Genomic DNA, 15,057 nt, shown 5'->3' on the forward strand with positions numbered 1-15,057 from the left:
AATTGACTTGATGTGGTGATTTGGATTTTACGTTTTATATATTGAAAATCCTGAAAACTTCATTAGTAACCTTTTAGGGCAAAAAGAGGAATTTAGCAAGGGGCAAGGCCAAGAAGCACAGATCAGTTGGGTTTCTATGTATCAGTAATGAGCATTCTGAAAGAGAAACCAGGCAGATCTGGAGACATCAGTTCATATTCTTCGAACATTTTATCAGAGATCACCAGTTCCTGGAGAAAGAATCTCACTTGGTAGAGGAGAATATCCTCTAAAAAAAAAAGAAAAGAAAACAAAAAGGAAGACCTCAACAAGATGAATCAACACAGTGCTTACAACAATGAGCTTAAAGGCAGCAATGGTGGAGGTGATGGAGCAAAGCCAGGCAGTGTTTCATTGTGTTGTGCACAGGGTCACTGTGAGTCTGAACCAGCTCTATAGAACATAACAACAGCACAAGGATGACTAAGGTTAAAAAAATACAACAGCAAACAAATAAAATAGAAAGCAGTAACTATTGGGGAAGGATGTAAAATTGGGACCTTACCTATTGCTGCTGTGAACGCAATATGATGCAGGCCCCAAACCCTAGAAATAGAAATGCCATAATATTCCAACCATTTCGCTCTTAGATATGTACTCAAACATCTTGAAAGCAGAGACTCAAACAGAGATTGCAAATCAGTATTCACTACAGAACTCTTCACAATAGCCAAAAGGTGGGACCAGGCTTAATGACCATAAAATAGATAAAGAATTAGTGAAATGTGGCACATACAATGGAATACGAGTCAGCCAGTAGGGAGTCTTGATCCCACTACATTGTGGATGAAGCTGGAAGATGTCATGCCAAGTTAAATAAGTCCACCGCAAAAGGACAAATTCAAGTATTCTGCGGCCTCACATAAAAAGGCAAATGTGTAAAGGACAAAGCTTAGTGATTATCAATGGTGGGATTATCACTGGGAGGGAGAAATTGGAGGTGATGGAAGTATCGTGTTGATTAAGGGTAGGATTGCATACCTGATTGTTGGAATTGCTGTTAGTAAGCTTATACCTGTAAAACGTTGAATTGATAGAGATATGAGTATTTACAATAATGACAAAAAAGGGAGAAGCAATTTTGGCTAGTTCTGTATCACCATAGGTGCCCTGGCGCAGCGAGTTAAGCATTGGGCTGATAACCACAAAGTCCGATGCTGGAAACCACCAGCTGCTCCTCGGGAGAAAGAGGAGCCTTTTTTCTCCCAGGAAAGATTACGTTATCAGAAACCCACAGGGGCACTTCTGTTCTGTCCCAGAGGGTTGCTATGAATCGGAATCGACTCCACAAGCATTGAGGGTTTAATGTTCTGTCCTACACATGGCTCCAATAGCCTATCTTTGGATGTATAACCAATCACCTCATGGGACCTGGCTTCTTGATTTGTAGGTTTAGGGTCATGATTTCATAGGACATCACAGTTAATTGACTTCATAACATATTTAGTGCTTCTATTTTATCTCCTAGTTCAATGCATAGTGCCTGGGGTCTTAAGAGTTATCAAAGAGCCATCCAAAGCACAACCGTGGAGCTCCATCCTGCTGGGGCAACGGAAGGAAAAAGAAAGTCAGGAAAAAGAGGGGAATTTGGAATGTGTGATTAATTACCTCATGAACCTTTGTTGTTTCAGAAGAACAATTCTCCAGAAGAATTGATGATTCCGTTACCATTACAGAACATTTTGGACAAAGATTTCATAGGAGGACACTGATCAAAAGGGGGGGGGCACTGCGATTGGAACAGAATTTCAAATTCTCATGAACCCCTTGAAGCCATGAAGGTTGGATAAAACCTCCAACTATTGCCCTGAGATAACCTTGAATCTTTAAACCCAAATTATCCCCCGAAGACTTCTTGAAACCAAACAATGGTTGAGCGTAACTAGCTATAAAAGGTCTCGCGGAGTCTTTGCTCTTTGGAGAGCTACCTTTGAAGGATCACATGGACAACAGCAACTTGAAGATTAGGTAGAAAACCTAGGGGACAGTACGTTCATATGAGTGGGTGAAAAACAACTCAGAAAATGATGTGCGCGTGGAAACAGTTCGTGCATTTGTATCCTCAACAACGACGAAATTCATAAAATTTTTAAAAAGAAAAGAAGACACGTAGCAAACGGACTCAGCCCGATTATAAAGCAGTCTGAAATATTTCCCAACATGGTGTAGAACGTTAAAACGGATGCTCCTCTCACTGGGTATACAGAGAGCTGGCAGTTTGAAGCCACCCAGAGGTGCCTGGGAGACAGAGGGCATCTCCCTCTGCAAGGCTGCGGCCTCGAAACCCTGTGGAGCGAGCTCCTCCGCATACCTGGGGTCCCAGTGGGTCCGAGTGAATTCCATGGAAACTCCCTAACAACACGGCTTGTTTAACTCTTGCCTTTTCATTGGTTCTCGGTCTCCCTAATTATTTGGGAATTTTAAAAAGTCCCTGATAAAAAGAGAGGCAAAGGGAGAACAATACGAGAATTTAAGATTTTGCAGCACCCCTGACTGACCCTGGTTTGTGCCCCTCACCATGGCAGTAGCTCTTATCACTTAAAAAGAAAGAGGTGGTGGTGTCTGTATTTAAAGAGACTTAACGGTTTTGCCTCTGCAGAGCCGTGATTCTGCTTCTGAGAGGGAAAAAAAACACATAAAACACCCAGAGGCTTAGGAATTAGATGTCCATCTCCTTGTTCTTCATTGTTTAGGTGGGCAGATGATGAGGCCCTGGCCGCACACAGCTAACAGATCTTTTCCGATTTTGAGGTGTTGCCGGAAACAATTGGTCAGATAAATTAAGAGAGAAAGGAAGAAGGGGACCTAGATTCAACCTTTAGGCCTGGACTCTGCTTCCCCCGCAGGACTGTGCGTAGGTTGACTTCCGCTCTTTGCAGTTCCCTTCCCCCCACCCCCTCACTTCCATTCGCTCTTTTCCGATCCCCCCACCCCCAATTTGGCCTTTACTAGTATGAGGTCAGTATGTTTTCCCACTTGGGAAATCTCATTCAAGGAATTTTGTCAATGGACAAGTCATAAGGAGCCCTTCCATTTTAGGGCTCGTTGACGTCACCAAGGAGGCGATAAATATCTGTTGATATAATTGGATGTGCGATTCAGTGTTGAGATAGCAAAACTTTGCCCCATGCTCCCTGGCAGGGCCCTATGATTTATGCAGGAGCAGAGGCAGCACGCAGTGGAGCTGTCAAGAGAGCGTCAGCTTATTAGGCAAATGCTGCGTGGTTTCTGCAGAGGGTCGACGGTATAAAAGCCCACTCCAGTCTCTGGTGTAGGGAAACTCGGAGCGCAAGTCCGGAGAGAGACTGAAGAGAGTGGAGAGAGAGAGTGGGCACGAAAGGAGAAGAGATTTTCCTGAAGAAAATCAACCGGGAGACATCCTTCTGCTGAGAGGCGGCGACTGGCCTGCTCACCTGCGGAAGCACCCCAAGGTAGGGAACGCCCAGACCCAAACGCGCCACCAACTTGGCGCTGCCAGAGCTGCCGCCACGAGCCAGCTGTCCCCGTGTGCATGTGCCTGGGCGTGTGCGTGTGTGCTCTCCCCGACTGGGCCTCGAGGATTTCCACCCTGCAAACTTAGACGGCTGCGGGGCTTCCCTGGAACCTGTGTGGACTAGCCGAGCCCACCGTGGACTGCCTGTGGGCCTGGAAGGAAGGGCGAGGGTGGAGGGAAAGGAGGACATGGTTCTCCATTGGAGCGAAGATGCCGAAACATCCGGAAAGGGGATGCCGGCGCGTGAAATCTTAAGCCCGTGGTGCCTTCCTAGCGCGGAGGGAATCCGTCTTGGGGATCGCTAGGACCATGATTTAGGGACCGCCCCTTCGCGGGGGGTGTCTCAGCCCGGCCAGGGGCTGCGTTTGGGCGCCCAGCCCCTCGGAGCCCCCTGCGATGATTCCCAACCCCAGAAGTATCCTTCCTAACTCCCCCCCTCCGCCCCCCAGCCCTCGCCCCACGAGCGCCAGACCGCGACGGGCGCTTCAGCACCGCGGACAGCGCCCGCGAGCGCATCTCCTAGTTGAGCTCAACTCTAACCAACTCTTTCTTTCTCGCTTCTTTCCTCCGCATCCCGCCCTCCACGCCGCAGCACGCACCCTTAACATGCGGCTGCCGCTGCTCGTGTCCGCGGGCGTCCTGCTGGTGGCTCTGCTGCCCTGGCCGCCATGCAGGGCTTTTCTCAGCCGGGGTCCCAGCCCAGGCGCCCGGCAGAGCCCGCCGCACCCGCCACCCCTGGATATCTTCCAGCCGCCGCCGCCGCCGCAGTCAGAACAGCCGCAGCCGCCGCAGCCTCGGCCGGTCCTGCTCCGCATGGGGGAAGAGTACTTCCTCCGCCTGGGAAACCTGCACAAGAGTCCCGCGGCCCCGCTCTCGGCCGCCCCCGAGGCCCTCGCTGCGGGCAGCCGCCCTTTGCCGGACGCGGCCGCCGCCAACTTTTTCCGCGCGCTGCTGCAGCAGCTGCTGCTGCCGCCCCGGCGCTCGCTCGACAGCCCCCCGAGTCCCGCGGCGCGCGGCGCCCAGAGCGCCCTCGGCGACCGCCAGGAGGCACCGGAGAGGAAGAGGCAGTCCGAGGAGCCTCCCATCTCGCTCGATCTCACCTTCCACCTCCTCCGGGAAGTCTTGGAAATGGCCAGGGCTGAGCAGTTAGCGCAACAAGCTCACAGCAACAGGAAACTGATGGAAATCATTGGGAAATGAAGCGGTGCGTGCGGCCACGGAAATCCTGCATTTAGCACACGCAAACATAAATTTTAAAAAAATAACAAAAATAAAGTATTCTGTACCATAGCGCTGCTCTGATACCATTTGCTTATTTTTATATAGCTTGAAAGTCCCGCAAGAGAATCTATTACCGTTCAATTAGCATGCACAAAGTGTAACCACCTGCAGTAACAACAAAAGACGTGTTGGGTGTCTTGTCTGCTTTTAGCTTCCACGTCCAGGGCTCTTTAGCGGTGTTTGGAGCGGCTGCAGGTACAGGAGGAAAGCAGACGCCTCCCGATTGTCCTTGCTATGGTTTGAGCTAAAGAGAATGCCGTTCTCGTGGATGCGTGGATGATGTCAAATCTGTAAGCTCTCTTGAATCAACTTTCTTGTAAGCATTTCCATAATAAAACATCTTTCCAATCCTTGGTCAATTTGGCTGTGTACAAGAACGATCAATATTATATTTTTAATAAAAGTTGCAAAGGTAATCATGGCGTTATCGTTCCTCTTAAATGTTCCGACACGGGGACTTCTCAGCTCCTAGCTCTCTCCAAGCTGTCTTCAGCACACACATACAAAGCAGACCTCGCAAAAACCCCAAACAACAACAAAACAAAAACGCCCCGCCTTCCTTCTTTTTGTTTGCTTGTTTAACTGAAGACTCAGGCATGCAGTGACCTTGGGCTCAATTCCTTAATGGGAGTTACCTGGGAAGTTGCTTCCAGCTCTAAGACATGATAATTTTATAAATCAAAGATTGATCCCTAATGGAAATGACATCTAAAACAGAGTATCTATAAAAGAAAGTCATTAGGAAGGCAAGAGAACGGCTGAAGTGGGGGATTCTGCCCAAATTTCCTGCCACATTTCCCCTCGCCCCCATGAGATAGACTCACTTAATCAAGATAGGACTTCCATAAACAAACTCATGGCCACCGAGTCCATTATAAGGCCCAGCAGCCCCATAGCGACCCTGGTAGAATGTCCCTGCGGGTTTTCTGAGACTGCCACTCTTCACAGCACAGCTACTCATCCTTCCCCCAAGCAGCCGCTAGGGGTTGCCATTCGCTGACCTGCAACTCACACCCCACCTCGCCCCCAGGAAGCCACAGGCACCACAAGTAGTTTTTCCTAAATGATTTCTCAATGCCTGCTTGGAATATTAAAAACGCGATATATCTCCACTGGGAAAAATATAAAATGTATTGCTACAAGATAGCATTTGTGAATGTTTTTCTTGTAAGGAACATTTTGAATTTAAATTATGCAAACCCTCTCCAAATTTATATCTATGCCAACCTAATCGCATGAATTATTTGTAATATAAACTATCCACTTCTAAAGTTGAACAGTATATCTAATGTGTTTTTGATTCACTGCCCTTTGGTAGTTTAGTTATAGCTTTAATATTTAATCAAGTGTCTGAAATGTCAAAACTAATATGGGAAAGAAAAACGACGAATTTGCATGACAACACCTTTCGCCCAGGAACACTTCAAATCCACTAGTAGATTTCTAAGGAATTAAGAAACATCAAATAAACCACCGCGAGACAGCATTTTTAAAAACAGTATTTATTTAAGAGTTCATAAAGACTAGTTATACTTGGTGCTGAAGGAGGCATTATGTAAAGAACAAGTAAAGTATGACTTAAATATATATGTGCATGGAGGGGTGCACTGTGTGATTATAGACATACTCATATATATGTGAATACACACAGTTGTTCTACACTTAACACATTGGTGCCTCAGTGGATACATGAAAAAGTAGAAAGCGCCTGCTGGAGGGTCTTTTTCAATTAAAGAACTTGATATCTGAATACCTAAAACTTAGATAGAAAAAATTGTACACGAGATGTTCTAGACCTTCGTCCTGCCCATGAACGTGTCATAAAGTTCAAAGACCCCGTCTGAGTCCACAGCCAGCGAGTCTACTGGGAAACATTTCATACCTTTGGTCAATGATTTACCGTCTGTCCACATATCGCTAAAGCACTCACTTCGGGATTAACACTCAGCTTCACTGACCACCTACACTGGTGACGAGGAATGGGAAAGAGCGCTACTGTGACGGAAGGACAAACAGCCACAGCCTGTCAGAGATGGGAGTGTCTAACACCTGTCACTTGCTGTCGACACACGCACATTCGTACCACACCTCTACACCTGTCATAGTGTTTCCCACGCAAGAGAGAATCTGCTTAAAATCAAGTTTCTTTTTTCCCCCAATGCCTTCTGCAACTATTTTCTCAAAGTATTATTATGTGTTGGATACGTCATCTGGAATTAAAGTTTGTTTTTTCTTTCTTCAGAAATCCTGTTCCGAGGTCCCTTTTATCATATGCATCGTATTAATTTCATCTAGGCTCCCTGCTGCCTCAGTGCATCTCAGCCAGGCAGACAGAGGGGCAGCGGTTGGAATGAGTATCATTCACTCAGGGAGTTTAACCAGGAAAAGGAGAAGACGTGGCGAGCTGGCTCAGAAACAGCTCCCTCACTGCTCCCTGAAGCTGCAGCTTGTCCTTGGAGAGGCGGGGCTTCAATTCCAATCTGTAACAGAAGAACAGAGGAATTAGAGGAAGAGGGGCTAGTCTATTTGATCCAGCCACTTCTCTAAGGAGGAGAAAGGACACTAATAATTATATGGCTTATAATTATTATCAGGGACAAACAGCAAGCTTGGGTTATCTTAGCTATGGACAAAAGCTATGAAAGTAATTCACGCCCATGAGACAAAAAAATGGACAAAGGTATTGCATGCAGTGGAGGGAAGTTCTTGGGAAAAAATGGTCCAGGCTATTCTACTTCTTATTTTCTCTTAAAAGTCCATTTGTATGTGATTCACTGAGATGAAAATCATGTTGACACTAAAAGGAGTTTGGATTTAGAAAACCCTGAAGACTAATAATTTTTAAAAAAATCCTAATTACCATTGAAACACTCACAACAATATTCTGGGAAATGTTAATATAATCTTCTCTCCACTGCAGAGCAAGAAGGTTCTACCAAGAAATGGAAATATACATCTAACTATGCTAAAAATAAAAGTTCTTATTTTTTTTGTTTCTCAGAAGTTGATTTCCAGGTCTTTCGTACTACTTCTTCCTAGTCTGGAAGCATCCCTGAAACGTACTCAGCGTTATGGTGACATGTAAACCTCTCATGGCAGGAGCATAGTAGCTACACATGGGGCGCACTGGTTAGTAAAGGGACCCTGGTCTCTGGCATGGAAAGCTCACTCTACCGCCGACTGAACCACCAAAGTGCGTGCGTCCGGGCGTGCGTGCGTGTGCGCGCGCGCGCCCATGTGATTTTTGCAAAATGGCTGGCTGCTTTCAGCCAATCATGAAGACATCTTTTCCTCCACGAAATGGAATCTATTAATGTCGATATTTGTAAAGAGAGAACTATCTTTTTATAAGTATCTGACCAAGATTTTTATTTTTAATTAATGGCTCAAGCTTATCTCATAACTGACACTCATTTAAGTCTCTTGGGGTTTTACAACAAAAACTTAATGGAATGATAGTGAATTACTAAGTCTCATTGAAACACGTTCTCTGTATGACTCAAACCCCTTAAATTTACAATCACCATGATGAACCATTCTTCCTAGGAGAACCGCTGAAAATGAGCCAACATGTTCTGATGAGTTCACCACCCCACTGGTTTAGAACGATACTGATTTCAAGAAATGAGGCCGCCTCGTGCATTCAGCTCAGAATCTGAGTGATTTTACAAAGCTGCCTTATGGATGTAAAATGTCTGAGGAGGCAAAGCAGAACTTTGGTAAGTGTGTGGTTTTGTTTCCACTCAAAATAGCTGCGGATGAAAAATGAGTGTTTGACCTATACTTGACCAGATCCTACCCAAGATATATGTTTTAGGATGATGCTTCAAGGCCAAACAAATTAGTCCAAATGTCCATGGTTCTGGGAGCATTTACCTTCCCAGTGTCTTCATTGCTCCCTGATGGAAGATTAAGGAGGGTCATGAAATCATACCATCCACAGTGGAATAAGACTGAAAAACATGATCATAGTTTTGATGAAGGAATAGTTTAACACTGAGTGGCACTGGGCCTTCTTAAAAACGATGCTACTGTATTCTGCTGGTAATGACTCGGGTATCTCAAGGTCCTTGACACTGAGGTGGAATAAACGTCATCCTGATAGAAGTCTGTGTCTATTTCTAAGGGACAGACTGAACTGCCCCCTCATAGCCATCTTACTCTCACTGAAGCGAAAGTGAACAAATGATTGGGCCATATCCCTTCTGGATATAATAGACACTTTGTGCCCATCCTATATGAATTCGGCCTAGACCAGCCGATCTAGGGTCCACTTTGGACTTTCTTTCCTTGAAGGAGCTCTGGTGGTGCTGTGGATAAAGCGCTCCATCGCTAACCAACTGGCTCGTGGTTTTAACCCATCAGTGGCTCAGTGGGAGAGGGATGAGCCAGTGGACTTCCAAAAAAATGACCACCTTGAAACATCACTACGGGCAGGCAATTCTACTCAACCTCATGCTGCTGCTCTGAGTTGGAATTGACTTGATGGCAGTGGGTTGGGGCGTCCTTGAAGCCAAGGCCTAATCTAGAGAAAGCATCCATGGGGGCTGTTCTGAAACAACTGGAGGATAAAAATAGCTCCACTGGTTATTTTCTGTATGGAGATAAAGTCTTTGGAAAACTGCTGGTGTCTACTAAGCCAATAGAATTGCTTTGATACATATTTGTCTATAGTTGTGCTATGTATAATTTGTATATGTACCTGTGCTACTTCTGTCTTCAATCTTGAAACTTACCTTCAGTTTAAAACTTTTTACTGATATCAGCCTAGCTACAAAATCCAACAAACCAAACTCACTGCCAACAAGTTGATTCTGACTTACAGCAACCCTATGGGGCAGAGGAGAACTGTTCCTTAGGGTTTTCCAGGCTACAAACCTTTATGTGAGCCAGCAGCCTCATCTGTCTCCTGCAAAGCAGCTGATGTGTTTGAACGGATGACCTTTTGGTTAGTAGCTCAACACTTATTCCATAGCTTAGATTTGTTTTTAAATCCTATGGTTCTAGGCAGTTGGTAGATTTTCCTCCATACACTATAAACTGATGCTGTCTTTCAGAGACCAAAGGTCAAAGCCATCAAGGGGCCAAGAGATAAGGGGCTTATCTTGCATGTTCTTAGGGGTCATAACATCTCTTTGACTTCATACCTGTCAATTGAAGGAAGCACTATTTTTGTAAGGAGACTTACCCTGGTTTTGAATTCTAGACCCACCACTTGTTAGCTGTATCATTTGGACAAGTTACTATCCTCTCTGAGCCTTAGTTTTCTCCCTTGTGACCTAGCAATGAGAACCTACTTCAGAAGGTTACTGAAAAGACTGAATAAAAAAAGATTCAAAGTATCTTGCACATGCTTTGCTTAAATTACATGTTTCATACGTGTTTCCCTCTTTCTTACATCCATGAAGAGGGTCCTCTGCTATGCAGAATGACATGGGAGATTATTTATGACAAGCTACGGAGCTCTGGCGGCACTGTGGCGTAAGCGTTGGTCTGCTAACCACAAGATCAACAGTTCAAACCCACCAGCCACTGGCCTCTCACTGTCATGGAGGCCAGTTCAACTCACAGTGCCCCACAAGGCAGAGTAGAACTGCCCCTGTGCATTTCCAGGGCTATAACTCTTTGTTGCCGGTGTTCGGTGCCATCGAGTCAGTTCCGACTCACAGCAACGCCATGGACAGCAGAAGGAAGCACTGCCCGGTCCAGTGCCATCCACACCATTGCTCTTATGTTTGAGTCCATCGATGCAGATGCTGACTCAATCCTTCCTATTGGAGGTCTTACTGCTTTGCACTGCCTCTCAACTTGACCAGGCAGGATCTCCTTCTCCAGAGATTTGTCTCTCCTCATAACATGTCCGAAGTATTTGGTATGAAGTCTTTCCATCCTTGCTTCTAGGGTGCATTCTGGCTTTACTTCTTCCAAGACAGGTTTGTTTCCTTTTTTGGCAGTCCATGGTACTTTCAATATTCCTCATTAGGGCCACAATTCAAATACATCTATTCTGCTACAACCTTTAATGTGCAACTTCCACATGCATACGAGGCTATTGAAAATACCATGGCTATCGATCAGGCACATTGTAGTCCTCAAAGTAGCATCCATGCTTTTCAGCACGTTAAAGAAGTCTTGTGGGAGAGGACAACCTAATCTTTTTACAGCACAGTAGCTGGTAGTTTTAAACTGCTGTTCCTATGGTTAGCTGCTGAGTACTAGCCCACTACATCACCAGGACTCCTTCACCAGGGGGAAGCAAATGAGCCTTTCTAGTCCCATAAAGATTTACAAACAGTAAACCTACATGGAGTTAGTACGATATTCTGTTTGTTTGTTTAATAGTAGAAAGAGCTCTGGTGGGGGTAGTGTAAACATCTGGCTGCTAACTGAAAGGGCAGTGGTCCGAACTCCAGGAGAAAAAGATTTGACAGTATGCTTCAGCCAAGCCTACACCCTTGGAAGTCCTATGGGGCAGTTCTACACTGTCCTTTAGGGTCACTGTGAATCAAAATCAACCTGTTGGCAATGGGCTGGTTTGGGGGATTTACAACAGCAATGATTCCAAGCACAGAGAGACCATTGTCCTTGCGAGGCTCATCTTTCCCAGAGCTGGACATCATTTACAAGCATGAAGCCCTCCAGCGTAGTGCAATCACAGTCACGCATGACCCTCTGCAGTGTTGTTTCTAAGTAGGTCACATGTGTGAGTCAGAATGAACTCAATGGCAAAGAATGGGGCTGGTTTGGTAACGGGAGCTTGTAAAGGAAGAAGCCCTGGCGGCACACAAGGTGCTCGGCTGCTAACCAAAAGCTGTGCACTGTGAAGCTACCCAGAGTGCCCTGGGAGAAAGACCTGGTGATCTGCTTCTCGAAAGAGGAACTGAAAACTCAAACTCTGCCAGCAATCAATTCCCATGCATAGTGACCCTATGGGACAGAGTAGAACTACCGCCATGGGTTTCTGAGATGGTAACTCTTTATGGAAGCAGACAGCCTTGTCTTTCTTGGGTGGTGGTTTTGAACTGCTGACCGCAACGACTAATCACTACAACACCAAGGCTCCTCTTCCTTAAGATGACAGCTTAGACTTGAAGATAAGCAAGCGGCCATCTAGCTCAGAAGCAACAAAGCCCATATGGAAGAAGCACACCCGACTATGTGATCACAAGGTATCAGGCATCAAAGAACAAAAAATCATATCATTGTGAATGAGGGGGAGTGTGGAGTGGGGACCCAAAACCCATCTGTAGGCAACTGGACATCCCCTTACAGAAGGGTCGCGGGGAGGAGAAGAGTCAGTCAGGGTGCAGTGAAGCAATGATGAAACATACAACTTTCCTCTAGTTCTTTAATGCTTCCTCCCCCGCAGTATCATGATCCCAAATCTGGCTAGACCAGAGGATGTACACTGGTACAGATAGGAACTGGAAACACAGGGAATCCAGGACAGATGATCTCTTCAGGGCAAGTGGTAAGAGTGGAGATACTGGGAGGGTGGAGGGAAGATGGGGTAAAAAGGGGGAACTGATTACAAGGATCTACATATAACGCCCTTCCTGGGGGATAGAAAACAGAAAAGTGGGTGAAGGGAGACGTCGGACAGTGTAAGATATGCCAAAATAATAATAATTTGTAAATGATCAAGGGTTCATGTGGGAGGGGAGGGGAAAAATGAGGAGCTGATACCAAGGGCTCAAGTAGAAAGTAAATGTTTTGAGAATGATGAGGGCAACAAATGTACAAATGTGCTTGACACAATGGATCGATATGTAGATTGTAATAAAGAGTTGTATAAGCCCCCAATAAAATGATTTTTAAAAAAGATGGCAGCCTGGAAAATTCTGGGAGGTAGTTCGACCCTGCACCTGGGGGCTGTTGTGAGTCAACCTTGTGAGGGCACTGACAGTAACAACCCACCGAGGAAGAACGAGGTGAAGACTTCAAGAATCGCCTTTCCCACCAAACCCAAAGCAGGTAACAGGCCCCTAGTTTTCCCCCAATGCAATGGTAAATATGTGTTTCTTCAAATAGTTTCCCAAATTATTTTTGAGGACTGGCTCTCTCCCATCTTCCTTCCCATATGGCTGCACCAGGGAGCTGCACAAAACACGGTGAGCACTGATCGGCCCCTGCTTTTGTACATATCGTGCTTTCCAGTTTACTTTTCCAATAACTTATCTTTAATATATAAATATCTATCTATCTATCTATCTGATAAAATTTTTAAAAATATTTCAACAAAATAGAATTATAAGTATAAGTGGTATTTTGCTAATACTACTACAAGACTATTATACTATGGCTAAAGACATAAATATTTTACAAGAGGTTGTATGAACTGCTTAGTTAGAATGATATGATAATATTTAAATATCATTAAAATAAGGAAAGACTACAAGCAATAAACTTTTCTTGCTGGCAATAATAGAATGACTTGCCACATTAGTGAGCCCATTAATTGAAAAAGAACGTATACCGTTAAAATATATTTCATAGTTTTCATAATCAAGTTGGTTTATGACATTTTAAAATCCTATAAAAGATAGCTTAGTCTTGAAATAAAAGCAGTTTAGTTTTGAAATAAAAGGTAGACAAAGGGTAGCTGGTCCCACATGATTTCTGAATTTTTCACATTTTCCTAAAATGAGATAATAAACAAAGCATTATTTAACACTATGCTAGGTATAGTATTAATTGAGGACCTTAGCTAATTTGACAAAAAAGATTTTCAGTCATAAAATAAATCTAGCTGATGGAAAAGGGAAGCAGCATTTTCCCTCTGTGTCAACTGTCAGAGATCCAATTCGATCAAGATGCACTTGAGACCAACAGAAGCGAGTGTAAAACCTTTGCTTAGGGGAACAGGTATTTGTCTTGGATGCGTTCAATCAGGGATTCTGGGTATTCGCAAACCAGATTCACTCAGAAACACAGCACACGTGCACCTTACCCCCATTTTGATTTCTTTCTTGCTATTTTGAACCTTTACTTTGAGGGGTAGAAAAAAGTCTAGCCTGTTAATACATGGGATTTGTTTCACACACATGAAGACCAGGGGCAGCAAAGGGAGCTCGGGGTCACCCTTGACCAGTCTTGTCTTCTAGAGTCATTTTTGTTGACGGTGACTGAGGAGCAAGGGTCCTATCAGAAGGTGTGGGTTGGTCTGACCAGCACTATTGGGCTGCAGGGCATTTTGAAAAGTAATATGAAATTTTGAATTAGTTGCCACCATTAAAAAAAACAGGGTTCCAGATTTTCTTGAGAAAGCCGGGCCTGGGTGGAGGAATTCCATAATGCCCACTGTAGGCCAGGGCTTGCTACCTGCACCCCCCACCGCCGCCCTTCACTTTCCTTGCTCAGGGCTAGCTGCAGCTGCAACAGACCCTTGGCCTGTATAGTAACTGTACCAGAATGAAGTTCAGAGGAAAGTCAACTGTGTCTGCCTTTATCACTTACCAGGCACGTCTTCTTCATTCCTCCTACCTTCCTGGTCCCTAGAGGCACCGATGTTCACTTCTTCTAACGAGAGGCTATTTTTCAGTTGGAAGGTGTCAGAGAAACTGAAATGCTCATTGGAAGTCTTTGGCTTGACTTCCATGTGAAATGCGATGATTGGAGAAAAGAAGAGGCTACAATATTTCTTGTGAAAAGATTCTTGACAATAATAAGAACATGGAACTACGTGCAAAGTTCAAGTGAAGGCCGATGGATCCCTGTGTACTTAGCATAGGAGATAGAACCATGTGCAGACAGGTGTGCACGCTCATGATTGGGTTGGGGGCCACCCAAGGGGCGTCGGAGTCAGAATGAACTCAATGGCAAAGAATGGGGCTGGTTTGGTAACGGGAGCTTGTAAAGGAAGAAGCCCTGGCGGCACACAAGGTGCTCGGCTGCTAACCAAAAGCTGTGCACTGTGAAGCTACCCAGAGTGCCCTGGGAGAAAGACCTGGTGATCTGCTTCTCGAAAGAGGAACTGAAAACTCAAACTCTGCCAGCAATCAATTCCCATGCATAGTGACCCTATGGGACAGAGTAGAACTACCGCCATGGGTTTCTGAGATGGTAACTCTTTATGGAAGCAGACAGCCTTGTCTTTCTTGGGTGGTGGTTTTGAACTGCTGACCGCAACGACTAATCACTACAACACCAAGGCTCCTCTTCCTTAAGATGACAGCTTAGACTTGAAGATAAGCAAGCGGCCATCTAGCTCAGAAGCAACAAAGCCCATATGGAAGAAGCACACC

The 15,057-nt window shown here is 45.2% G+C and overlaps 2 protein-coding genes across 6 annotated transcripts in view; one reads left to right on the forward strand and one right to left on the reverse strand.

The window, feature by feature from the left end:
• Positions 1-3,191: 3,191 nt before the first annotated feature.
• Positions 3,192-5,163, forward strand: CRH (corticotropin releasing hormone). Its single transcript, XM_004697539.2, has 2 exons — positions 3,192-3,470; positions 4,125-5,163. The coding sequence occupies exon 2, from the start codon at positions 4,139-4,141 to the stop codon at positions 4,730-4,732; it is 594 nt and encodes a 197-aa protein (XP_004697596.1). The 5' UTR covers positions 3,192-3,470; positions 4,125-4,138; the 3' UTR covers positions 4,733-5,163.
• A 1,133-nt stretch (positions 5,164-6,296) lies between these two features.
• The window catches only part of TRIM55 (tripartite motif containing 55), an 81,585-nt gene continuing 72,824 nt past the window's right edge, over positions 6,297-15,057 (reverse strand). For 3 of the 5 annotated variants that reach the window (XM_045287436.1, XM_004697540.2, XM_013007204.2), the window contains one exon: positions 6,297-7,293. In XM_045287436.1, the coding sequence (XP_045143371.1) occupies positions 7,171-7,293 (123 nt within the window). In that variant the 3' untranslated portion in view covers positions 6,297-7,170. The remainder of the gene's footprint in view (positions 7,294-15,057) is intronic. The other 2 variants (XM_045287434.1, XM_045287439.1) reach the window with 1 other exon arrangement.

This window comes from Echinops telfairi, unplaced genomic scaffold, assembly GCF_000313985.2.
Source record: "Echinops telfairi isolate 266 unplaced genomic scaffold, ASM31398v2 ScPeMD7_1;HRSCAF=3_0, whole genome shotgun sequence".
NCBI classification, from domain to species: domain Eukaryota; kingdom Metazoa; phylum Chordata; class Mammalia; order Afrosoricida; family Tenrecidae; genus Echinops; species Echinops telfairi.

Excerpts from the sequence above, each read along its gene's own strand:
- CRH (XM_004697539.2), top strand. The coding sequence starts at position 4,139 with ATGCGGCTGCCGCTGCTCGTGTCCGCGGGCGTCCTGCTGGTGGCTCTG.